The sequence below is a fragment of the Pleurodeles waltl genome, chromosome 4_2, assembly GCF_031143425.1.
Source record: "Pleurodeles waltl isolate 20211129_DDA chromosome 4_2, aPleWal1.hap1.20221129, whole genome shotgun sequence".
NCBI classification, from domain to species: Eukaryota; Metazoa; Chordata; class Amphibia; order Caudata; family Salamandridae; genus Pleurodeles; species Pleurodeles waltl.
The window spans coordinates 80,994,005-81,021,308 of record NC_090443.1 but is presented as its reverse complement, the minus strand read 5'-3'; the positions used below and the strand labels follow the sequence as shown (position 1 = coordinate 81,021,308).

Here is a 27,304-nt window from a genome sequence, read left to right as displayed (position 1 = left end):
TCCAAGTCACTATCCTCTTCCTCTGAGTTGCCACCCTCAGAGGGGTTGGCCTTTTCAAACTCTGCCAAAAGCTCCTGGAGCTGTATTTTGGTAGGTTTGGGGCCCATTGTTATTTTCTTTATTTTACAGAGTGACCTTAGCTCCCTCATCTTAAGATGGAGGTAAGGTGTGGTGTCGAGTTCCACCACAGTCACATCTGTGCTAGACATTTTGCTTCTAAAAGTTGGAATACTTTTTAAGAATCTACAACTGGTTCTAGAATCTAATTCAAACTTTTACAAACTTTTAAACTCTAAAAGAAATGCTAAACAGGATCTAACACAAGGCCCTAGCAGGTCTTTTAAGAATTTAGAAAACTTTTCAAATTGCAAAAATCAATTTCTAATGACAATTTTGGAATTTGTCGTGTGATCAGGTATTGGCTGAGTAGTCCAGCAAATGCAAAGTCTTGTACCCCACCGCTGATCCACCAATGTAGGAAGTTGGCTCTGTATGTGCTATTTCAAAGTAAGGAATAGCATGCACAGAGTCCAAGGGTTCCCCTTAGAGGTAAAATAGTGGTAAAAATAGATAATACTAATGCTCTATTTTGTGGTAGTGTGGTCGAGCAGTAGGCTTATCCAAGGAGTAGTGTTAAGCATTTGTTGTACATACACATAGACAATAAATGAGGTACACACACTCAGAGACAAATCCAGCCAATAGGTTTTGTTATAGAAAAATATCTTTTCTTAGTTTATTTTAAGAACCACAGGTTCAAATTTTACATGTAATATCTCATTCGAAAGGTATTGCAGGTAAGTACTTTAGGAACTTCAAATCATCCAAATTGCATGTATACTTTTCAAGTTATTGACAAATAGCTGTTTTAAAAGTGGACACTTAGTGCAATTTTCACAGTTCCTAGGGGAGGTAAGTTTTGGTTAGTTTTACCAGGTAAGTAAGACACTTACAGGGTTCAGTTCTTGGTCCAAGGTAGCCCACCGTTGGGGGTTCAGAGCAACCCCAAAGTCACCACACCAGCAGCTCAGGGCCGGTCAGGTGCAGAGTTCAAAGTGGTGCCCAAAACACATAGGCTAGAATGGAGAGAAGGGGGTGCCCCGGTTCCGGTCTGCTTGCAGGTAAGTACCCGCGTCTTCGGAGGGCAGACCAGGGGGGTTTTGTAGGGCACCGGGGGGGACACAAGTCCACACAGAAATTTCACCCTCAGCGGCGCGGGGGCGGCCGGGTGCAGTGTAGAAACAAGCGTCGGGTTCGCAATGTTAGTCTATGAGAGATCTCGGGATCTCTTCAGCGCTGCAGGCAGGCAAGGGGGGGATTCCTCGGGGAAACCTCCACTTGGGCAAGGGAGAGGGACTCCTGGGGGTCACTTCTCCAGTGAAAGTCCGGTCCTTCAGGTCCTGGGGGCTGCGGGTGCAGGGTCTCTCCCAGGCGTCGGGACTTTAGGTTCAAAGAGTCGCGGTCAGGGGAAGCCTCGGGATTCCCTCTGCAGGCGGCGCTGTGGGGGCTCAGGGGGGACAGGTTTTGGTACTCACAGTATCAGAGTAGTCCTGGGGTCCCTCCTGAGGTGTTGGATCGCCACCAGCCGAGTCGGGGTCGCCGGGTGCAGTGTTGCAAGTCTCACGCTTCTTGCGGGGAGCTTGCAGGGTTCTTTAAAGCTGCTGGAAACAAAGTTGCAGCTTTTCTTGGAGCAGGTCCGCTGTCCTCGGGAGTTTCTTGTCTTTTCGAAGCAGGGGCAGTCCTCAGAGGATGTCGAGGTCGCTGGTCCCTTTGGAAGGCGTCGCTGGAGCAGGATCTTTGGAAGGCAGGAGACAGGCCGGTGAGTTTCTGGAGCCAAGGCAGTAGTTGTCTTCTGGTCTTCCTCTGCAGGGGTTTTCAGCTAGGCAGTCCTTCTTCTTGTTGTTGCAGGAATCTAATTTTCTAGGGTTCAGGGTAGCCCTTAAATACTAAATTTAAGGGCGTGTTTAGGTCTGGGGGGTTAGTAGCCAATGGCTACTAGCCCTGAGGGTGGGTACACCCTCTTTGTGCCTCCTCCCAAGGGGAGGGGGTCACAATCCTAACCCTATTGGGGGAATCCTCCATCTGCAAGATGGAGGATTTCTAAAAGTTAGAGTCACTTCAGCTCAGGACACCTTAGGGGCTGTCCTGACTGGCCAGTGACTCCTCCTTGTTTTTCTCATTATTTTCTCCGGCCTTGCCGCCAAAAGTGGGGCCTGGCCAGAGGGGGCGGGCAACTCCACTAGCTGGAGTGTCCTGCTGGGTTGGCACAAAGGAGGTGAGCCTTTGAGGCTCACCGCCAGGTGTGACAATTCCTGCCTGGGAGAGGTGTTAGCATCTCCACCCAGTGCAGGCTTTGTTACTGGCCTCAGAGTGACAAAGGCACTCTCCCCATGGGGCCAGCAACATGTCTCGGTTTGTGGCAGGCTGCTAAAACTAGTCAGCCTACACAGATAGTCGGTTAAGTTTCAGGGGGCACCTCTAAGGTGCCCTCTGTGGTGTATTTTTCAATAACATGTACACTGGCATCAGTGTGCATTTATTGTGCTGAGAAGTTTGATACCAAACTTCCCAGTTTTCAGTGTAGCCATTATGGTGCTGTGGAGTTCGTGTTTGACAGACTCCCAGACCATATACTCTTATGGCTACCCTGCACTTACAATGTCTAAGGTTTTGTTTAGACACTGTAGGGGTACCATGCTCATGCACTGGTACCCTCACCCATGGTATAGTGCACCCTGCCTTAGGGCTGTAAGGCCTGCTAGAGGGGTGTCTTACCTATACTGCATAGGCAGTGAGAGGCTGGCATGGCACCCTGAGGGGAGTGCCATGTCGACTTACTCGTTTTGTCCTCACTAGCACACACAAGCTGGCAAGCAGGGTGTCTGTGCTGAGCGAGAGGTCTCCAGGGTGGCATAAGACATGCTGCAGCCCTTAGAGACCTTCCTTGGCATCAGGGCCCTTGGTACTAGAAGTACCAGTTACAAGGGACTTATCTGGATGCCGGGGTCTGCCAATTGTGGATACAAAAGTACAGGTTAGGGAAAGAACACTGGTGCTGGGGCCTGGTTAGCAGGCCTCAGCACACTTTCAATTGTAAACATAGCATCAGCAAAGGCAAAAAGTCAGGGGGCAACCATGCCAAGGAGGCATTTCCTTACAATCACCAAATAGTTCACAGCATTTGAGAGAGGTTGTAGAGCCAGGAAGGTCAGCTGGAAGTATTGGAGCTCTCTCCTTTGGGAACTGTTCTCTGGTAAATGCAGTGATAGATTCCAGACAATGAATGAGGCAGATGCTGAGCCCTCTGATGTCATGAAGGATACCCTGATTGAGGGCTGTGGACTCACCACTGAGGAGTACGTGTTTTTGGACTTTTCAGTGAAAACACTAGGTGGCTGGTTCAAAAGATAACATGATTGTGTTGATTATGAAGGGCTTTAAAATCTAATTATGAAAGAGCATCTGTTAAGCAATTGTACTCAAGAGAAGCTACATCAGTAAATGGTGGACCTAGGTCCACATTCTTCTTAAGAGTTGGGGAGGAAGGCAGACCACTATGTCAAAAAAAGGGTGACCAAAACTACCACTTGGGGGGGGGGGGGGGGGTGACCACAAGAAAGAGGAGCAAAACTTTCCCAAGGGAAAGATGTGGACCAAACAAAGGATAAAAACAAAGTCTTCTAAAGGCCCCCAAAAATCTTCTCAGGTGGCTGGGCCCAAGACTCTTCCCAATACTAGGGTGGGTACAAAGAAAAAAAACTGGGATTCCAAAAAGACCTGGTGTCATGACTGCAAGACTTTTGGAAACCGAACTGGAGACCCTACCAGTCCTTTTGATGTCTTCTGGTCTTACAAGTTTTTCAACACAGAGCTCCTTTCCTGCTTACAAACCCTATAGCAGAAAAAAGATTGCAATTACATACTGGGGGTTTTGTGGGCTTAGGCTGGATGTCATAGTGAATATTCATAACTCCCTCACACACACACACACACTTTTGACGCTCCAAAAAATAATTATTAGAAATATTTTCACTGTAATCACACAGTAGCTGTAGTATGTACAATGTACCTGAAGAATGCTCAACTGTTAACCTAAATAAACTCAGGTCAAAGCTTGGAATAATGTCAATAAAAATGAAAGGCTGACTTAAAAGTAGCTTTGTGAAGGAACGATTAGCAATTTTAAAATGCTATTCCCCAGGGTACTCCACAAGCAAAAGTAACAAGTTTCAAGTATTGTTATGATGCAAACTCCACATACTTATCCAAAGGCATGGAGAAAAAAATCAAAATCCTAAAGAATTTTAAGACGCACATTTACATCAGAAATAAGGTAAACAAAGCATGATTTAATCAAACCAAATAATGACAGGTCACAAGATCAATGCAGGTGTCCGGAGTAAGAAGGAACCAATTCTGGTTTGTGATGATGACCCAAACATGCTACATCACATCTGATCTCAAGTGCAGTTTAGATGTGACACTCTGTACAAACATTGCTGGACCTGCCTGGGTACAAGGCTCCTTACCCATGATTGCTAAGGCGGTGGCTTTAGTCAGGTAGCTTTTCATGGAGTCAATCACCTCTAACTCACTCCCGTCCAGGTTGCATCGATTGATGGTTCCATTGCCTGAACTGATCCAGTAGAGCTTCAGGTCTATGAAGTCAACGGCAAGGCCTAAAGAGAAGAGATACCATTTATTTACTAAGCACAACCTGCATTTTCCTTGGATGTTCTGTGTATTGTGATTTTGTGCATTTATGTTTTAATAACTTTTGTGTACTATTTTGGTCCAAAAAGAATCCCAAGGAAGATATTTGAAACTAGTAACCACAAATCACTAACTGAACATTATCTGGGCATGCCAGTCCAGAGGTTTTTAGAAAGTCCAAAATTTTGTTTTCCATAAAAACGGACGAGGATATCTGTCACACATGGTGTGGAAAAGAAAATGTTCTAGATCCTGCACACAAAGAAAAATCAATTTCAATCTTTTTGGGACCTGCCTATGGCAGAAAAAGGTACAGAACAGAGGGAGCAGTTGGGAAAGTATCACAAGACCTTACACATCAAATAATTAGGGGTATCACTATAGAGATACTTTGTTGGTCAAAGTAAATGTCCCAAACCCCACTCTTCCCACTACAGTTAGCAATGCAAGACCTACTCAAGTGGAGCGCTTTACTTATTCGCCTAACCCAAAATATGAGCCATTCAGAGACATTTTGCACACACTGAAGCTGAGTCAGGGTGCACATAAGGTAAGGCATTTCTACAGTTAAATATGGAATTACATAAGGCCACAGACAACTACCATGGCAAACAAGATTAAGTGTTAACATAAAGAACACCAGTGTGTTCTGCTAAAGATGTCATGCCCATAAGATTCCTGTGCCAAATCCAAGAAATGCTGATGCCAGCATAACTGGCTATTACCTAATCTCTGGGATTGTCAGGGTTCCCAAATAATTTCCTGTTAACCACCCATGCAAATCTCACACCTATCTTTTCCTATCACCTCAATTGCCATCTGGAAAAAAGGTACCATAACACTGGATTGAGGCCAACCAAACAGTTGGAAGCTTGTCTGCACAACCCAATCCACATAAAAGTACAGTTAGAAGACAGACCTTGGATGCTCTTAAAAAGAAATAGTAAGCAATATGCAAAAGAAATATAGTAAGCAAGGAATGATATACCATTCTCTTACAGCCAAAAGAAGCACAGGATTCTCATTGACAAAATGCAGTGTTCCACACTAAGCTGTGGCTTGCCTATCTGACGCCACCTCTGAAATAACGGCTTCTTCACAAACGTACCAACAGGTCCTTTCTGGCCAGTGAAGAGAACACTCTGATTTGTACCATCCATGTTTGCAATGCTGATGTTATCCCCATCTGTCCAGTAAAGCTTCCTGTGAATGATAGAATTATGTGTGTTAGTTACATGTATTAACGTACAGACCCGAATAGGTCCCAGTCAGCAACAGAAACAAATGTCCCGAACTGAAACATTCCACTCTCTTTTTAACTGGAGTTGAAGATATATCTATGCCACAGAGATGCAGGAAATTTCTATCAATATCAATCTATATATGATCCTAAATAAGGAAGTCTACTGTCCCTTACAGAGAACATTCCGATTTAGGATTGTATGACCCTGCGCAGCTTAAGTCACAGGGGTCGTACATCATTATTTTTTTCTGTAGATTTAAGGCTTCTTTTTAGCCTCTTGAAGACATAAAGGGCTTTTTAAAACAGCCAAGCTTTAATAATTGTACGTCGTTAGAAATGTTACATTTGATTTTATATATTTTCAGCAGCGGGTCCCTGAAAATAGTTTGCAGATATTTACAACCAATAGTTGCAGAGTCTGCACTGCAACTGAATGCACAAATAGTGCCTTATAAATATTTTACACAAGGCACCCTGACACAAATGTTTCAGGACATTCAGCATTTCATAATACAGCTCTAAGACTTGTCACCAATGTTGTTAGCTATTTCTCATTTGGAAAGCCTTTAATCACATGTAGGAAGCTGGCTCTCTACACAGTGCACTAAAATGAAGTACACTGTGCAAACAGCCCAGTGGATCCTCAATTGGTATTGCAGAGGCAAAAGTAGATAAAACAAATGCTCTATTTTGTGGTCATGTGGGCGAGCAGTTAGACTATTTGGAGGGTAGTGCAAAGCATGTGTTGTACTCACAGAGGCAATAAATGAGACACACTCAATGAATAAATACAAGGCCAATTTAGAAAAATAATTATTTTTATTTATGTTTCAAACCCAATAAATATGTTGTCAGTTAAGCAGACTTTCAAGCATAAATAATTTGCCATAAAAAAAAAAACACTTAGTCCATTTTTCAGAGTCCTCTCAATGTTATCCTATAGGGGAAAAACAATGATCAGCAAACAGAGTTAACAACTACTTACAAGCCAGTCTCAGGGAGTTAGGGTAAATACTGGGCACTGATCAGAACCACACCAAAAGGTCACACTGAGCGCCACTGGGGCAGCCGGGTGCAGAGGTGCAGTTAGGTCTCAGGTGCCCAATTATTTCCTGTGGGAGATAGACCCCATGACAAACAGGCTGCAGGCTCTGCTGGAAAGCCAGTCCGGGAGAACAAACAGGTATGTAGTTGACTTGGGGTGCTTGGGACCTAGGTGCACCTTTGGTCCTTTCCTCCTGTGCCCAGGTGCAAAGGATACAAGGATGTCTTTTGGTGTTGGTGTAAGGAAATGGCTCCCTGTTGCAGTTACCCCCCCACTTTTTGCCTGATACTGATGCTGACTTGACTGAGAAGTGTGCTGGGACCCTGCTAACCAGGCCCCAGCACCAGTGTTCTTTCACCTAAAATGTACCATTGTGTCCACAATTGGCACAACCCTGGCACCCAGGTAAGTCCCTTGTAACTGGTACCCCTGGTACCAAGGGCCCTGATGCCAGGGAAGGTCTCTAAGGGCTGCAGCATGTTGTATGCCACCCTAGGGACCCCTCACTCAGCACAGACACACTGCTTGCCAGCTTGTGTGTGCTGGTGGGGAGAAAATGACTAAGTCGACATGGCACTCCCCTCAGGGTGCCATGCCAGCCTCACACTGCCTGTGGAATAGGTAAGTCACCCCTCTTGCAGACCTTACAGCCCTAAGGCAGGGTGCACTATACCACAGGTGAGGGCATAGGTGCATGAGCACTATGCCCCTACAGTGTCTAAGCAAAACCTTAGACATTGTAAGTGCGGGGTAGCCATAAGAGTATATGGTCTGAGAGCCTGTCAAACAGGAACTCCACAGCTCCATAATGGCTACACTGAATACTGGGAAGTTTTGTACCAAACTTCTCAGAATAATAAACCCACACTGATGCCAGTGTTGGATTTATTAAAAAATGCACACAGAGGGCATCTTAGAGATGCCCCCTGTATTTTACCCAATTGTTCAGTGCAGGACTGACTGGTCTGTGCCAGCCTGCTGCTGAGAGAAGTTTCTGACCCCATGTGGTGAGAGCCTTTGTGCTCTCTGAGGACAGAAACAAAGCCTGCTCTGGGTGGAGGTGCTTCACACCTCCCCCCTGCAGGAACTGTAACACCTAGCAGTGAGCCTCAAAGGCTCAGGCTTCGTGTTACAATGCCCCAGGGCACTCCAGCTAGTGGAGATGCCCGCCCCCTGGACACAGCCCCCACTTTTGGCGGCAAGTCCAGGAGAGATAATGAGAAAAACAAGGAGGAGTCACTGGCCAGTCAGGACAGCCCCTAAGGTGTCCTAAGCTGAGGTGACTCTGACTTTTAGAAATCCTCCATCTTGCAGATGGAGGATTCCCCCAATAGGGATATGGATGTGCCCCCCTCCCCTCAGGGAGGAGGCACAAAGAGGGTGTAGCCAACCTCAAGAACAGTAGCCATTGGCTACTGCCCTCCCAGACCTAAACACACCCCTAAATCGAGTATTTAGGGGCTCCCAGAACACAACAAGATAGATTCCTGCAACCTAAGAAGAAGAGGACTGCTGAACTAAAAAACCTGCAGAGAAGACGGAGACACCAACTGCTTTGGCCCCAGCTCTACCGGCCTGTCCCCCCACTTCTAAAGACACTGCCCCAGCGACACGTTCCCAGGGTCCAGCAACCTCTGAAGCCTCAGAGGACTACCCTGCATCTAGAAGGACCAAGAACTCCCGAGGACAGCGGCTATGTTCACCAAAGACTGCAACTTTGCAACAAAGAAGCAACTTTGAAACAACACACGTTTCCCGCCGGAAGCGTGAGACTTTGCATTCTGCACCCGACGCCCCCGGTTCGACTTGTGGAGAACAAACACCACAGGGAGGACTCCCCGGCGACTACAAGACCGTGAGTAGCCAGAGTTGACCCCCCTGAGCCCCCACAGCGACGCCTGCAGAGGGAATCCCGAGGCTCCCCCTGACCGCGACTGCTTGCTTCAAAGACCCGACGCCTGGTAAAGACACTGCACCCGCAGCCCCCAGGACCTGAAGGATCCGACCTCCAGAGCAGGAGCGACCCCCAGGTGGCCCTTGCCCAGGTGGTGGCTACCCCGAGGAGCCCCCCCCTTGCCTGCCTGCATTGCTGAAGAGACCCCTTGGTCTCCCATTGATTTCTATTGCGAACCCGACGCCTGTTTACACACTGCACCCGGCCGCCCCCGTGCTGCTGAGGGTGTACTTTTTGTGCTAACTTGTGTCACCCCCGGTGCCCTACAAAACCCCCCTGGTCTGCCCTCCGAAGACGCGGGTACTTACCTGCTGGCAGACTGGAACCGGGGCACCCCCTTCTCCATTGAAGCCTATGTGTTTTGGGCACCACTTTGACCTCTGCACCTGACCGGCCCTGAGCTGCTGGTGTGGTAACTTTGGGGTTGCTCTGAACCCCCAACGGTGGGCTACCTTGGACCCAAACTTGAACCCTGTAGGTGGTTTACTTACCTGCAAAAACTAACAAACACTTACCTCCCCCAGGAACTGTTGAAAATTGCACTGTGTCTAGTTTTAAAATAGCTATATGTCATTTATGTGAAAACTGTATATGCTATTTTGTTAATTCAAAGTTCCTAAAGTACCTACCTGAAATATCTTTCATTTGAAGTATTACTTGTAAATCTTGAACCGGTGGTTCTTAAAATAAACTAAGAAAATATATTTTTCTATACAAAAACCTATTGGCCTGGAATTGTCTCTGAGTGTGTGTTCCACATTTATTGCCTGTGTATGTACAACAAATGCTTAACACTACTTCTCTGATAAGCCTACTGCTCGACCACACTACCACAAGATAGAGCATTAGAATTATCTCTTTTTGCCACTATCTTACCTCTAAGGGGAACCCTTGGACTCTGTGCATGCTATTTCTTACTTTTAAATAGTACATACAGAGCCAACTTCCTACAGTTGGGTTTTCTCATCCAGGAGTACACGGTCAGGGAGTCCTGTGAGTTGAGGATGCAGGTGTTGTGGGGTAGTCCAGCAGGGATGGATCCAGGGTGGACTTGAGCTCTCAGGAGCCGGGGGAAGTCGTTGGCACCGATGACCCACGTCAGCTGGGGGCAGGGGTCATGGGTTCAGTGGTTGCTGTAGGAGACCGTTTTCTCTCACCACCAGGCTGTGGGAGGGGGAGCCTGCATGCAGGGGCTGCAGGAGACTTGGGTGACTGCAGGAGGGGTGACCCTGGGGTGGACTCGGGTTCAGGACAGCTGGGGAGCCCTGCTGGCACCGTTGGTGGGTTTCTAACCGGGTTGAGGTCGATGGGTGCAGAGGTCGCTTCAGGTGTTGGGTTTACAGGCTGCAGAGTCCTTGTTGGATACTTTGTTGCTGAGCAGGTCCGCTGCTCACAGGAGTCAGGCTTCCTGAGTTTCTTGAAACTGCAGGTCGAGCCATTTTTTGCAGATTTCAGTGATGTTAGCAGGCAGGCCGGAAGGGCTGGTACCGGTTCACCTTCTTCTTCTTCTTCCTCGGTGTCGACTCTTCTTTGTAGGTAGTCAGGATTTGAGTTCTAGGGCTCAGGGGTGCCACCTAAATACTGAATTTAGGGGCGTTACAGGGAGTGCCAGGCGGTAGCCAATTGGCTGACCACTTTTAGGGTGACTACACCCTTCTTATGACCACTTCCTATGGGAAGTGGGCATAACCCTAACCCTATTGACTTAATTCCTTCCACTCAAGATGGGGGAATTTGAAATGTAGTGTCCACTTCAGCTTGTTCACCTTAGGGGTTTTTACTGGCATGAAGTGGGCACTCCTCATAATTTAACAAATTTTCCCACCTGTGCTACCACCAAAAGTGGGGGCAGGACAGTGGTGTCGGGGTCCTGGGTTGCATTTCAAAGGCGGCAAGGGCTTTGAAGCTCCCTGCCTTCAATGTCCATCCTGCTCTGGACGAGGTGTTAACACCTCTGCCCAAAACAGGCCTTTGTTCTGGGCCTCCAAGAGCGTTGGCCCTCACCTCAGGGGGGCAGAACTCAGTCTATGGTGGCTGCACTGGTTCATATCAGTCAGCGAACATAGCAGTAGCTGGATAGGTTTTCAGGGGCCACCTCTAAGGTGCCCTTTGTGTGCATTTATTAATAAATCCATCACTGTGGTTTATTATTCTGACATGTTTTATACCAAGCATCCCAGGATTCAGAGAAGCCATCACGTAGCTGGGGAAACTCGTAATGACCAGTGTCCAGCACAAGCAATGGCTTCCCTGCGCACTTAGTATGTCTCAGAATCGACAGACATAGCAGGGGCATATCTGCTCAGGCATATATGCCCTCACAAGTGCCTGAATGCACCCTTCTTTCGGGGTGACTTACACAGAGAACATGCACTGATAGGGGAGCTTGCACACAGGGGTCTGCGACAGGTATAGTTTCAATTTAGCCTCCACCAAAACATGCAGTCTGCAATGGCAGCACTGTGTGAGTTAGGTGAGAAGTCCCCCAGAGTGGCACAATTGGTGCTGCAGCCCTCCGAGACCTTCCTTAGGCCCTAGGTACCAGGGGTACCATTTACTAGGGACTTACAGTGGCAGCTAATGAGTTTTCCCTTTGTGCAAAACAACTGTGCAGTTTTGGGGAAAGAGATCCGGCACTGGGGACCTGTTTAGCAGGGACCCACTGCACTAACAGTGAAAGCCACATCAGAAACTAGGCAAAAGTGGGGCTAGCTTTGGCAAAAAGGGTGATTTCCTACATGGCTTTCTCCCAAACGAAAAAGGATGAAACTAACCTTCCCCTCAAGGGTCTTCATCTTCTAAGTGGAAGAACCTGGAAAGGACATCTGCACTGGCATAGTCAGTCCCAGGCTATGTTCCACAGTGAAGTCCATTCCCTATAGGGAGATGGACCACCTTAACAGTTTTGTGATTTTCACCTTTCTTCTGCATAAGCCATCTGAGAGGCCTGTGTCAGGTTGAACAAGGAAGTGAGAGCTAAACAAGTATGGCCTTAACTTCTTCAGGGACCAAACCACAGCAAAGGCTTCCCTCTCAATGGCACTCCAACGCTGCTCTCTGGAGAGTAACCTCCTGCTAATGAAAGCAACAGGTTGGTCATGGCCATCATCATTAATCTGGGGTTGTACTGCTCCTATCCCATGTTCAGAGGCATCTGTCTGCACTATGAATTGCTTGGTATAATCCAGAGCTTTGAGAACACGTGCTGGGCACATTGCTTCTTTCAGGGTGTCAAAGACCTTTTGACAGCTCACTGTCCAATTTACCTTTTTTGGCATTTTCTTGGATGTCAGTTCTGTGAGAGGGGGCACAATGAAGCCATACCCCTTCAAAAACCTTCTGCAATGTCCAGTCAAGCCAAGGAATGTCCTGATTTAAGTCTGGGTTGATGGAGCTACCCAGTCCAGAACTGTCTGGATCTTGGCCCTTAGCTACAAGGTGACCCAAGTATACAACCTGACCCTGCTCTATCAGGCACTTGCTTGTCTTGATAGAGAGGCCTGCCTTTTTTCAGACCCTCAAGGATCTTCACCAGGTGGATTAGGTGATCCTGCCAGATAGGAGCTAAAGACAGCAATATAATCTAGAAAAGCTGCACTAAATTATTCTAACCCAGCCAGGACTTTGTTCACCAACCATTGGAAAATAGGAGGGGCATTCCTTAGTCCACAGGACATAACAGTGCACTGATAATGCCCATCAGGAGTGGAGAATGCAGATTTTTCTTTTGCTCCAGGCGACAGACCTATCTGCCAGTACCCTGATGTGAGATCAAAAGTACTGAGATATTTGGCTGCCCCTAATCTGTCAATTAGCTAATCAGCCCTAGGAATGGGGTTAGCATCAGTTTCTGTCACTGCACTGAGACCCCGCTATAGTCCACACAGAACCTCATTTTGTTCTTTCCACCATGAGAATGAGGTTTGGGGACTAAAACCACTGGGCTGGCCAAGCGACTTTCAGAGTGCTCAATGACTCCCAATTCCAGCATCTTGCTGACCTCAGCTTTGATGCTCTCTTTGACATGGTCAGACTCTCTGTAAAGTTTGTTTTTGACAGGCAAGCTGTCCCCAGTGTCCACATCAAGTGTGCACCCGGTAGTCTGGCCAGGGGTCAAGGAGATGAGGTCAGCAAACTGTTTTAAGACGTGCTTACAATCAGCCTGCCGCTGGCCAGTGAGGGTGTCTGAAGGGACCAATTCCTCAACTGAGCCATCTTTTGGGTTGCTTGAGAGGAGATCAGGCAGAAGTTCACTCTCAGCTTATGATAGGGTTTCAGGCGGTTAACATGGATAACCCTTTTGGGACTTCCTCAAGAGCCAAAGTCCACCATGTAGGTGTCTTTACCTTTTCTTTCTAGGATGGGTTAGGGCCCACTCCACTTGTCTTGGAGGGTCCTAGGAGGCACGGGCTTCAAAACCCATACCAACTGCCCGGGTTGGTACTCCACAAGTGCTGCTTTTTGGTGATACCAGAGTTTCTGGAGCTCTTGGCTGGCCTTAAGATTTTTTTAAAGCTTTTTCATGTACTCAGCCATCCTGGAACGAAAGCCAAGCATATAAAACACAATGCTCTCTGAGCTCTCTCTCCCATCCCTCCTTCACAGGACAAAGGGGTCATCTTAAAGGATTCCCAAACAGAAGCTCAAAGGGGGAAAAACCTACTCCCTTCGGTGGCACTTCCCTGTAAGCAAAAAGCAGGCATGGAAGTAAGACATATACCATCTGTTTCTGAGTATTTCTGGGAGTTCACCATTCATACCTTTCAATGTCTTGTTGAATCTCTCAACAAGGCCAATGGTTTGTGGGCGATAGTGGGTAGTGAACTTATAGGTCACACTCAGCCCACATGTTTTAGGTATCCAGACATGAAGTTGGTGCCTCTGTCTAGAACCACCCTCCTTTGGAAAGCCCACTCTGGTTAATATACCAATAAGGGCCCTAGCTACTGCAGGGGCAGTAGTAGTCCTCAGGGAATTGCTTCAGGGTACCTGGTTGCATGATTCACTACCACCAGCATAAATCTATTCCATGATACTGTTGAAGGGCCAAGGGGACCAACAATGTCAATCCCTACCCTTTCAAAGAGAACCCCAACCACACAACAACTCCTTCACCTTCTGGGACATACCTGGCCAGTGAAAGTGGTTTATCAACCTACTCCATGTTTGTGCCTGGCCATGATGCTCAGCTAAGGGGATATCATGGGCCAAAGTGAGGAGAAACTCTCTGAACTGCTAGGACACTACCACTCTCCAAGTGTCATCAGGTGTGCCGTCTCTTGCCTCAGAGTAAAGGGATCCCTCCTCCCAATAGGTCTTGTGGGAGCCACTGATCTCTCTTCCTGACCAGCAGCTTGATGTCTCAGGCTTTCAAGAGTGGGACATGTCCTCTTTCTCTGGCAGCCTCCATAGAGGGTCCCCTGGTCCTAAGAGCTCTGCTGTGTAAGGCCCAAGCTCCTGAGGCTCAGTTCCCTCTAGGGCTGCAGGGTTTCTCCCTGAGGAGAGGGGACCTGTTATGTGGTCTGACTGGAAGCTGCCTTCCAGGACTTTTTTGCCTTTCCTCTTGGTAGATAGGGCCATTATTCCAGATTCCAACTCTAATTTTTTTACCTTGGGCCTTGCTTTGTGCTCCTATTTTTACACAGGTCCATTCAGGGATACCCAGCAGAGCTGGATGGGCTTTTCTTCCTACCTCAGCCCATGCTGAGGACCTCAGGTCATTTCCCAACAAACATTCCACAGGTATAAGCAAACAATACCACCACCTTCTTCTGGCCAGTACCCCCTACTCATTCTAAGGTGACATTTGCCTTGGGATGCATTTTAGCCTCATAAACAGTGTTGAGGCCTGTGAAAGTCTCACCAGTCAGATACTGTTCATGGTGCATGGTGCTCAGTCACCATGGTGACACTGGCACCAGAGGGACTCAGTGCTTCAACTTGGATCCCATTTGTATGAGGCTGTTGTCTGTACCTCTCCAGACTACTGGACCAGACAGCCAGGGCAGCTACATCCACCCCACCCTCTGAGAATAAAGGAGCCTCAGTAGGCTCACTGACAAGGTCCTATCTGGAGACTTACCACTGCATTTACTGCAGGTGCACTAGAGGCATTCTTTTTGTTAGGACAGTTAAGATCTTCAGTTTGGTGTCCATTGGTTTTGCAGTTATGGCACCAAGCCTTTCTGGGATCCCAAGTTTTCCCTTTTCCCCCTGTGCCCACCCTTGGGCTGGGAACAGTCTCAGGGCCCACCCTCCTTTGCAGGTTTTTAGGGGCCTTTAGAAAACTCCTTGTTATTGTCCTTATTTTGGTTACCCTCTTTCCCTTGTGAGGGGCTTTTTGTCCTCCTTTTTCTAGTCTCCCCCACCAGTGGATGTTTTGGTCCCCCTTGTTTGGACCCAGTGGTCTGCATTCTTCCCCAATTCGTGAGGAGAAAGTGGACCTAGGTCTGTTAGGTACTGGTGAAAATGTTCCTGCACAAAACTACTCAACATATGCTTTTCATTAATAAATTGTAACAACCTTCATAACCATGCACTTTGTTACCTTTTAACCAACCACCTAATGTCTTCACTGAGAGGTCCACAAAATCAAGCCAGGACTGACTGGTTTTTTGGAGTCTCCTTGAATTTGGTTCTATACTCCTCAGGATTAAGCCCAAAGCCATCAATCAGGGAATCCTTCATGAGGTCATAGGACCTTGCACCTGCCTCATTCTGTGTCATGAGTCTATCCTTGCACTTTCCTGAGAACAGTTCCCTCAGAGGAGAGCCCCAATGCGCTTTGTAAAGTTTTATGGCAACACAGGCCCTTTTGTATGCTGTGAACCATTTGGTGATGCCATCACCTTCCTCATATTTGGAGACAATCCCTCACTAGAAGGATATGACCTAGAGGCTTGGATAACAGGTTCCTCTCTTTCAAATGGTGGAGTGCCCCTTTCTTCCTCGAGTGAGTTGTCTTGATCCTGATTTACAGGATCAGTGGCCTCATCAGAAGGATAAGCCTGGGCATACTCTGCCAGTAGCTTCTGGAGCAGTCCACTGGTAGGGTTTGAGCCATTTTATATTTTGTACCCTTTACAGAGGGCCCTTAACTGCTTGTGGGAAAGCTGAAGGGAAGGGGTGACGTTGAGCTCCACAACCCAGTCCTCTAAGGTACTCTTTGTTCTACTGAAGTGGGAACGTTTTTGAGGGAGAAAAAAAATCCTAATATAGGTTTTTGCAGTCCTAACTAAAGTACGTTTTTCAAACTTTTACTGTTGAAGTACAGTGACCTAACCAGGATCACTAAAACATTTGCTGATTTAACTTCTTTCTATTCTAAACAATGTTCAAGTTATACTAATTCAATCTACAAGTCCTTCATTAAAGGTAAGTTGGTGGGAAATGCATTGAAAAGGAAACTTAAAAACAGACAGCAAGTTTTAAAACAACAAATGACAATACTGACATCATGAAGGAATAACCACACCTTACTTGTATCCTCTAGGATCAACCCATAACCCCTCATCCACCATAGATAGCTATGCTGTGGTAGGTTGTTTGATTTAGAAAGATTACTGCATGTGATTTTCCAGGGCATTTATTGTAAATGTAAAAGGATAAACCACCAGTATCATACCCCCCTCTTCTCAATCCAGGAAGATAATCTGCACCCGATACCCCTTCTCCATCCTCCTACCAGTACTTGTTTTATAAACCAAAGAAACCAAAGAAATCCACGGGGATTCCCAGGCTGCCTTTTCCTTTCCACTTTCACATTGTGCATAACCTACTAGTGAAAGCATTGTGGTGGCAAATATTAAATTAAGTTACTTGTGCACTTCTCTTATGTGGTACATAAGATAACCTCTAACCAACCAGTTAGTGCAAGCCCTTCCTCCACAAATCTAAACAGCAAATATCTGTGTCTCAGCATTGCAGTCATCAGAAGTTGAGAAAAGGGTTCTACACATGGAACTAGGCCACAATTAGCCCTCCCTTTGCCAACCATGATATACAATCAAAAGTTGTAGATGGCAAAACCCCCAAATGTATACAAGCTTACACTTTCAGAGGACAGTAAAGGCAGTGGGCAGCTTTGGAACAAGTAGAGACCACCAAGACCATCAATTGGAGAAGCTAACAAAGGTAAAAAAATCTAAACCTTGACTGTCGGAAAAGAACTGCTTGTATGGCCATGTTTTCCATAATGACAACTTCAATTACCTACTTCCAATAGATATTTCTAAAAGCAGATTCCTTACCCTGTGATTACCTCATGCACCATACAAGATCTGGAGATTCATCTTAGCATTGCTACAACTTGCCGGCAGGTGGAGGGATGCACCTCAGTGTTTGCTTCACCCTCCTCCAGAGTGATCTCAGAGACACATACAAACAACACCCTTATGAACTGGCATATGTTCCTTTTTTTCCTGTGCCTTTTGGATGTGTTTTCTTCTCAGACATTTTCTCTAGAGTGCAAAGGACCATGTTGTAGGAAAGTCACTCTGTTTGGCATGGTTACCCCCAATGTTTGCCTGCTATCAGTGTGCTTAGACTGTTTTTCACTAGGATCCTGCTACCCAGGACCCAAGTGATTATGCTCTTGCCCTCGAAATTTGGTTGCCTGGGACTTTTGTGCACTCCACAATTGGCCTACCGGTGCCCCCTTATGAGTCATTAGTATATGGTACTTGCATACCCAGAGCACCGGGGCACCAGGGGTCCCTCATGGGCTGCAGCATGTATTATGCCACCCATAGGAGCCCATGCAAAATGTGTCTGCAGCCTGCCATTGCAGTCTGTGTGAAAAGGCGCATGCACCCTTTCACCAGAGCTCACTGCACCAGGTCACTCTAAGTCACCCCTATGGTAGGCCCTCCTAGCCCAGAGGGTAGGGTGCAGGTACCTGTGTGTGAGGGCACCCTTGCATGAGCAGAGGTGCCTCTACGAACTCCAGATCCATTGCACTGGACTTTGTCAGTGTGGGGAAGCCATTTTACCCGTGTACTAGACACAGGTCATTCACTACCTGTGTCCTACTACACAATGATAACTACCGACGTGGGCATGTTTGGTATCATACATGTCGAAATCCTACCCCAATACAGTTGCCAGTATTGGTTGTATGATTTAATGCACTCTGGGGGCTTCATAGAGGACTCCATCCCCCGTACTGCTCCTACCAGTCTTCTAGGGTTTTCCAAGCAGCCTGCGCTGCTGCCACCTCTTGGACAGGTTTCTGCCATCCTGCTGCTTGACCAGCTCAGGCAGAGGAAGGCAGAATGAAGGATTTCCTGTGGGAGAGGGAGGCAACAATCTCTCCCTTGGAAATAGGTGTTACAAGGCTTGGGAAGGGTGGCCACCTTAAGCCACCTCTTTGCTTTGAAGGCACATTTAGTGCCCTCTTTGCATAAAACAGTGTGCACTAGTCCAGTGAACCCCTGTCCCTGCTCTGCCGTGAAACTGGACAAAGGAAAGGGGTGTGACCACTCCCCTGTCCATCACAACCCTAGGGGTGGTGCCCAAAGTTGCTCCAAGTTGCCACTCGATTCTACCATCTTGGAACCAAGATGTGCAGAGGCCCCTGGGAGCATCTGAGTGGCCAGGCCAGGTGGATAATGATAGAGGCCCCTCCTGATAGGTGGTCACCTTGCAAGGTGACCAAATCCCCTTTTAGGGCTATTAGGGACTCCCTTGAGGGTGACTCCCCAGATTCAATGTGCAAGACTCCACCAGGACTCCTCTGCATCGTTTAATTCCACTTCTGGCCACCGGGACCGCAACTAGACTGCAACCCCTGCGACAACTACATATTGCAACATTGTTTCTCTGGCTCTTTCCAGCAACTACAATATTTCCCCCACCGGTGCATCCTCTGGGGTCGGCAAGACTTCAGGCTGAAGCAAGAAGGAATCTCCCTTGGAGAGAAGGAGTCGTTCCCCTGCATCTGCAGGCATCTACAGCAACAACATCTGTCTGCGTGGATTTGCTCTCCTTTGAAACTGCATAGATCCTGCATCACAGGTAGTGGTCTGGAGTGGTCCCCTTGACCATCTCTGCCTGCTGTCCAATTGGGAGATGGTGAGCCCTTGCCTCTCCTTGCAGGACAGTACCCCTGTGCACCATGACATTTGCAGCAACCAAGGCTTGTTGACTCCTGCTCCAAGAGATCTTCAGGCTCCAAGTAGCCCCGCTTTCAGCACTACATCCTTTTAAGGACAGTCTCTCCTCTGCTGCTCCAGCGATGTGGGACTCCTCTCCAGGTGTGCTGACTGAGCCTTACTACAACTTAATGTGCCTGCTGCCAGTTTGTTGCCTGTGGGGGCATAGACTGCTTCTGCTGGCTCTCCCGACTGCTGAGGGTCAACCCGGATTCTCTTCCAAGGGTCGAGTCCCCTGGACCTTGCTGGTCCTCTTCAGCTTTGCAACTCTTCTTTTGCTTCTTCTTGCATTTGCCAAGGCTTGCTGGTGGTTCTCCTAAACCAGTGACCATCTGCGAGCGATGTGGGACACCATCTGCACTGCTCCAAGGACTCCTTTTCAGCTCATGGGCTCCAGAGCTGGTCTTCTCCTTTCCCATCGATCTGGATCTTCATCTACATAAGTGTGTGTAGTGGTTCCTGCCCCCACTGGACACTCCAACATGGACTGGACTCTGTCCCCTTCTGTTGCAGGTCCTCTTCTAGAATCGACCTTTGGTTTCTTCTATTCTGGTCCTGTTCTTGCACAATCAATTTTCTAAGTCCTCTTGTCAGTTCTTGGGAAGACCAGGGAGTTACCTCTGCTCTCCTGGTCTCTGGGACTTAGGTACTCACCTCTTGTGGTCCCCAGTTCTTCCAGCTTCCCTCTAACAACTCCATATCCCTGGGTGGGGACTTCACTTCACATCCCACTATTTTAGTATATGGTTTGGTCCTACTCTAGGGCCCTAACTAATTTCTCCAGTTTTGCCAATGCTTGTTGTTTTCTACGCTAATCTCCGATTGCTATTGTGTATATATATTTATAGTGTGTACTTGGGGGACTGCCTAGAAGTAATCTAGTGTTGTGTTACTAAGAAAAAGTACCTTTATTTTTGTAACACTGTGTGGTTTCTTTTATGTGTGATAAGTTGCTGTGTGACTTTTGTGGTATTGCATAGGCTTTGCGTGTCTCCTAGATAAGCTTTGGCTGCTCATCCACAGCTACCTCTAGAGAGGCCTGGCTTCCTAGACACTGTCTACATTAACTAATAGGGGTCTCCTGGACCTGGTATAAGGTGCCGACGCCATAGGTGTCCACCACACACCAGGCCAGCTTCCTACAGATGATATATAGAGACATATCACTTTCCGGGGGCAGGGCAACTGCCAACTCTGCTGATTCTTTATTTTAGAGATCCTAGTGCAAAATTCAAAACTGTACCCTATTATGCATCCTTTACAAGCATGTAGAACAATCAAACAAATTAATGAATTGTCACTGAAGAAAAATATTCCTTATGCATCCTAAAGAACTGAAGAAAGTCTTGCCTTGAGCAAAAGACCAACCTTTTTTTGGGGTGACCAGGAAAAGTGAACAAACACACAGGTCATTATGCAAAATGGTTTATATTATGTCGCACTGGGAGCTATCCCAGAGGACAGAGTTTTTCTCCACCACATCACTAACAGATAAAACTAACTAAACAGATAAGGCATTACCGAAGATAAGTAATTTATCTGTGAGAGACGATATCTAGTTTCAGATACCTTACCTCTGAATTTCCCCCAGGCGTCAGACTGGATCTAGAAAATTTTGTGAGCAGTACCTCTGCATGCCACCAGGTGGCATTGATTGGCTCTGCGTCTGAGGTCGGCGCCGTCCGCCTCAGATATGACGTTGCGGTTGCTATATAGGCACCACCACAGCATGCTGATGTCTGTTTCTTTTCAGGACTTTCCACTCCAGAAGCGCAGCACCATAAAGAAAAGGACTACTGGTGCGTAAAAACTAATGTCCTGAAAGGGGAGTCTCCACCCCTAGAAATCAGTTCACAGAGCAGGGAGGATTGATGGGTCAGTAAGTAATCTGCAACTAGATATTGTCTCTACTAGATATGGCATTACCAAAGCTAATTAACTTGTTCATCTGATAGTGACTTCTAGTTGCACATTCCTTCCCTTTGAATAGATACCCAAGCAATAGCATCCCTGGAGGTGGGTCTGAGAACTAAGTTAATACTAGAAGGACCTGCACGACCAAATGTCCAAGCAGTAGTGTTTGGTAAATGTGTTCAGAGACACCCACTTTGCCACCTGACAGATGTCAAGGACTGGAACTCCACATATTAACCCAGTGGTCGCAGCTTTAGCTCTGGTAGAATGAGCATGCAAACAGTCAAGGGCCAGTGCGTAGCAGATCTTTATACAGAGAACGACCCATCTGGCGACAGTCCGCTTCTACACTGCCCGACCTTTCTTCACACCAACATAACCAACAGAGTTGGTCATCCACCCGGAACTATTTTGTACAATCAAGTTAGAACGCCAATGTGCTTTTAGGGACCAGGTGGTGGAGTCTCTCCTCTTCCTTAGAAGGATTTGGGAGTGAGTAAAAAGTAGGCAAGGTGATGGATTGGCCTAAATGAAAAGGCGTAAGTACTTTTAGCAGAAAATAGTCCCAAGTGCGAAGCATATCTGTCAGGAAAGGTGGAAAGGCAGGGTGGCTTAGATGACAATGCCTGCAGCTCACTCACCCTGCGTACATAGGTAATGGCCACAAGGAAGGCTGTTTTCAAAGTAAAAAGCCTGAGAGGACAACTATGGAGAGGCTTGAAAGGAGCACACATCAGAAATGTCAAAGCCAAATTTAAATCCCATTAGGGCATAATGAATGGGGATGGAGTAAAGAAATGTGTAAGGTCTTTCAGGAACCTATTTACAACAAAGAAGGCTGATCAGGCAACCTAAAAAAATGCAGAAAGACAAATAACCATTAAGAGTGCTAACAGCAGAGCCTTGCTGGGCCAGGAAAAGCATAAAGAACAGGAGGACCTCAGAGAGTGGGGCAAGAAGGGGGTCAAAAGACTTGTCTGTGCACCATGCCACAAATTTCTTCCAACAACAGGCATATACCATTTTGGCAGAGGGATGTCTGGCTGAAAAGATTACGTTACAGACTTCAGGAGGAAGGTCAAAAGCTGTCAACTGTTGCCTCTCAATCTCCATACAAGAAGGTGGACAGCGGAAGGCTTCGGGTGCAGAACCCTCAGCTGCTGCTGTGAAAGAAGATCCTCCCAAAGGGGCAGTCTGATCAGAGGATCGATGGACATGCTCAGGAGCTCAGGATACTAGACTCTCCGTGCCTAGTCTGGAGCCACAAGGAAAACTTGGGCCTGGCAGTTCTTGATCTTCTTGAGAACTCTGGGCATGAGTGGTATGGGCGGAAGGGCGTACAGAAGGGAGTTCTACTTGAGACAAAGCGTCTCTGAGCGCTTGCCGCCTTGGAAACTCCAACGTGTAAAACTGCTGACAATGCGCTTTCTCGGCGGAGGTGAACAGATCTAACCAACGCTCTTCCCCACTGCTGAAAAAGACCTTGTGCCACCTCCGGGTGGAGACACCATTTGTGATCTGCTAGGCATTTTCTGTTCAGTTCATCTGCTCTGGCATTCAGAGAGACTGCCAGATATTGAATCACCAGGGATATGCCCAGCTGTCCCAGCCATGTCCAGAAGCGGAGAGCCTCTTGACAAAGGGTCCACGACCCATGCCGCCCTGGTGTTGCAGTGCCACATGGCGCTGGTGTTGACCGTGAACATCTGCACCATCTTTACCGTGATAGAGGGAAGAAATTCTTTTAATCCCAGGCTGATCACAAAAGGCTCCAAGAGGTTAATGTGCAGTCCGGATTCTACAGGAGACCAGATGCCTCTGAACTCCACCTCTCCAAGATGGCCTCCCCATTCCAGGATTGACACATCTGTCACTAATGTCAGAGCTGGTTGGGTAAGGAAAAGCGGTCTGCTTCTGACCCAACTGCTAATCGTTAACCACCAAAGTAGAGCTATTGCAGGTCCTTCTGAGATCTGGACCTTGTAGGAGAGATTCCTCTGATGCTGCCCCACTGGAACTTCAGATCCACTGCAGAGCCTGCATATGCCATCTGCCCTGTGTTTCCAGCAAGATTCAAGAGGCCATAAGACCCAGCAGCTTCAGAGCCATTCTCACCGAAATCTAGGATAGAGGCTGAAACATCAGTATCATGGCCTAACTATCCTGGCCTCACTACTCGGGAGGATAAGTCCAAAACTGCACTGTGTCCAGAACAGCTCAGATGAAAGGGAGCATCTTGGAAGGACTCTGGTATGACTTTGGCACATTTATAGTGAACCCTAGCGAAGGCAAGAGGTCTAGAGGTGGGAGAGACAGCCTGGGACGAGCCAGTCTTCAACAGCCAATCGTTGAGATAGGGGAAGACTGAAACCCCTGATCTGGACAGATGAGCTGCTACTACCACTATCCCGTTGGTGAACACCTGTGGGGCGCTGGTTAGTCCAAACGAGAGCACAAACTGAAAGTACTTGTGACTGTAGGAAACCAGGTTCTGGTTGCCGAAGGCCATCCCACTTTTTGTCCGTTTTTTGATGCAACTTTGACTGAAGTGCACTAGGTGCCTGCCAACCAGGTCTCCAGTGCCAATGATCCCCAAAAAAACAAGACCACTGGTCAAATGATCCACAAGTGACCAGGCCTTTAGCACCTTTAGTAAGTCCCTACTAAATGGTAACTCTGGTACCTAGAGTATAGGTACTAAAAAGAGTTCCCTAAGAGCTGCAGCATAACTGGTGCCCCCTCTAAGGGACCCAGAACCAAACAAACTATTGCAGGCTACATGACAAGGTGCTCCAAAAAGTAAAAACACAAATTTGTGTGCCATTTCCTCTAACACTGCCTGTAATAATTGTAAGTCACCCCTACAGAAGGCCTTACAGCCCTAAGGCAGGGTGCATTATATTATATGTGAAGGCCTATCTGCGAGAGCAGATATGCCCCTGCTAAGTCTTTGTCAATTCTCAGACGTAAGTGAGAAGGAAAGCCATTATAAATACATGTGCTGGACACTGGTCAAAATGAGTTTCCACAGCTATATGATGGCTTCACTGGAAAAACTATCAAACATCTTCTATTAATGAACCCTCACTGATTCCAGTGATTGATTAATAAATACATGCACCCTGAAAACCTTGCAACTGCTGGTCTGCTGACTGACTGGTTTCCAACAGTCTGCCACCAACAGAACAATGTTTTTGACCCCAAGGGGGAGAGCTTTTGCTCTTGGGCAGTCTGGAACAAAGCCTGCTCTGAAAGGGGAGTTAACTCACCCCCTCTCTACAGAATGACATGCAGATCTGCATTCCATGGCAGGGAGCTTCAAAAAAGCCCACCACCCCTGATATGCAGATCTTGCTTCCCTCAGAAATGATGCCAAGCCACCCCTAACCCCCAGGATCCATTTGGCACCTGGAAAGGTAGGAAAAGTAGCTCTGCAGGAGGTGTGTTGCACTCCCAGGCTGGTCACACCTCTAGGGTGACCAGCCTGACATGAACACTACATTAGGAACTCTGCCATCTTGTGTGTGGTGGAATTAAGTGTTCTGGGACAGGGTGATTCCCACTCCCCAAACTAAGGTGGTCATCTAGGGGGCTTAGTGACCCCAAGGGTAAGTACCCCAAAGGCTACTACCCTTCACTCCACTTTCCACCCCTAAATTAAGTATGTACGGGACCCTCTGATACCAGGACCTCAGATCTCCGGTGGACACAAAAGAAGTGGATAAAAAAAAGACTGTTGACCCCGAGAAGCATGACGGACTTGGCGCCAACCCTTCCAGCCTGGCTGATGCACCCGACCCTTGAGAAGAAACAGACTTGTCCTGCCACTGTGCAGACTCAAAGAAACCTGGAGAGCTGCTAATGCTTTGCTAATCGCCAGAAGTTTCCCCCTTGGAGCAGAGCAGCTGCTTTCCTGCATCTGCAAGCACCACTTGTAAAGTCCGGTACTTTGCCCTGTTGGCGATCGGGCCATCTGAGGGATCAATGAGCAAGGAGAAGACTGTTTGGAGCCCAGGAGGTCAGCCCCGTCACTTCACCAAAGCCCCAAGATGCTGATCCCACCTGAAGGCTCCCTATACCTACATCTGGGGTACTGGACCCCCCTGCAGCAAACAAGGCTTGAGGGTGGTCCAAACCAGATTCCAACAGCACCAAAACAGGCCTACTGATGAAGGACGTCAGGAACCACAAAGCCATTCAAGAGAGTGGTCCCACTGCCCTGTTTTCCCTCTTCACTAGGTCATCAAGACCCAGAGAAAGTCTCTGACCATCACGACCCAACACCTCAAAGTACCTCTGCTCCAGAGAACCACAGCCTGAGTCCAAGGGAGTCGATGGTGCCCAAGGGGTCCTGAGACCCTCTGTATCTGAGCCCATCCCAGAGTTTGGCCAGACTAGACTTCTAGTAGCTGCCTGTAGATTCTTTCTGCAGGCCCCCGCAAACCATGAGTAACTCCAGCACTGGAACCGACGACAAAAGACACCACTACACATAAACCCCATAGCCCGAAGAGAAGTGGACCAAAGGTGTCCCCACGTGCATGAGGACCTCAAGGGTTGAGCCCCCCATGGGTTCCCCCATACTGACCTTCCTGTCCCAGCTTGCAGCAACTTCCCAGCCGGAAAGTTTTTCATTGAAGTGAATGGGACACTCAATGCTGTAACAGCTCTGCACCCAGACACCCAAGGGACTCCAGAGGTAACCTGTTGGGGTGGTGTTGGACCCTGCCCCATACTCACCTTAAGTCCTGGAGAACAGCCCCTTACGTCACTATGAAGTGTCCGAACACAGTACATGTTTTTCCCATAAGATAACATTACGGCATCCAAAAATTACAGTCAACTTTTGAAAACTATAAAAATTCTTACCTCCAAAAGTACTCCCCTGATTCAGATGATCTTGGTATCAAATTTTATATAAAAGTGCATGTTGTTTTTATAAATTGGTGTCAGATTTCTTTATTAGGTGGTCCCTCACTTACTGCCTATATCTGTGCAATATATGCTTAGCACTACCCTCTGTTATGCCAAACTGCTTACCCACACTGTCACAATAGAGAGCATTTGGGGTGTCACTTCGACTCTTTACACAGTATACCTCTTTTGGCCTCTAATTCCTCTGAGGTTTTCTTGGACTCTGTATCTGTTTTTGGTCCATTATATAAACAGCAAGCTTCCGACAGTGCCTACTGTAAACCGCAAGTAATGTCTGTGGGCAAGCAGGATGGGAATATGGAGGTAAGTGTGCTGCAAGTCTAATGCTACCGTTCAGTTTTCTGGGTCCAGAGGAGCTAGAACCTGAGCCAGAGTGAGCATCTTAAACTTCTACTTCTCGAGAAAGATTGAAGGACTGGAGGTCTAGAATAGAGCAGAGGCGGTTGTCCTCTTTGGGTACCAGAAAATAGCAGGAATAGCAACCATGACCAACTTCTGGCATGGGGATACTCTCTATGGCTCCCCTGGCCAAGAGAGCTAAAACATCCTCGCGGAGAAGGGACAAGTGAGCTTCTGTCATTCAATCATAGGATTGTGGCAGGAATGGAAGGGGAGGTGTAGTAAAGTGCCCCTTTTCTACATGGTAACCCCCACATTTTGCCTCATAATTGATGCAATTTTGACTGAAAGTGCACAGGGTTTCTGCTAGCCAGGTCCCCACTGCCACATCTTTTTTAATATAACTATGCAAGAGTTCCCAAATTGGCAATACCTTTGGCAACCCTGCAAGTCCTAGTAAATAGTACCTCTGGTACCTAAGGCATGGATATCAAAGGGCGTCCCCAAGGACTGCAGCATGTATTGTGTCACCTTCAGGGACCCCTCACCTAGCACATGCAAATTGCCATTGCAGGCTGCATGTCTTGGTGCAGCTAAAAGTGAAAACACAACATGTTACACAGCCTGTGTGCCATTTCCCCTAACACTGCATGCAATATATGTAAGTCACCCCTACAGCAGGCCTTACAGCCTTAAGGCAGGGTGCAATATATTATATGCGAGCACATATCTGCAAGAGCAGACACACCCCTGCTATGCCTTTGTTGATTCTTACACATCGTGAGAGAATAGGGAAGCCATTTTAAGTACATGTGCTGGACACTGGTCACTACGAATTTCCCAGCTACATGATGGCTTCATTGAAAATAGGGATGTTTGGTATCAAACATCTCATATTAGTAAACACTCACTGATGTCAGTGATGGATTTATTAATACATGCACCCAGAGGACACAGTGGAGGTGCCCCCTGAAAAGCCTACCATTTATCTTTGTGCTGGTTGACTAGTT

At 47.4% G+C, this 27,304-nt stretch overlaps 1 protein-coding gene across 2 annotated transcripts in view; it reads right to left on the bottom strand.

Annotated features, from left to right (window-relative positions):
- LRP1 (LDL receptor related protein 1) overlaps window positions 1-27,304 on the bottom strand; it is a 1,410,884-nt gene that overhangs the window by 877,237 nt on the left and 506,343 nt on the right. For both annotated transcript variants that reach the window (XM_069230782.1, XM_069230783.1), the window contains exons 31-32: window positions 5,822-5,916; window positions 4,530-4,679 (exon numbers count right to left, since the gene is read on the bottom strand). In XM_069230782.1, the coding sequence (XP_069086883.1) occupies window positions 4,530-4,679; window positions 5,822-5,916 (245 nt within the window). The remainder of the gene's footprint in view (window positions 1-4,529; window positions 4,680-5,821; window positions 5,917-27,304) is intronic.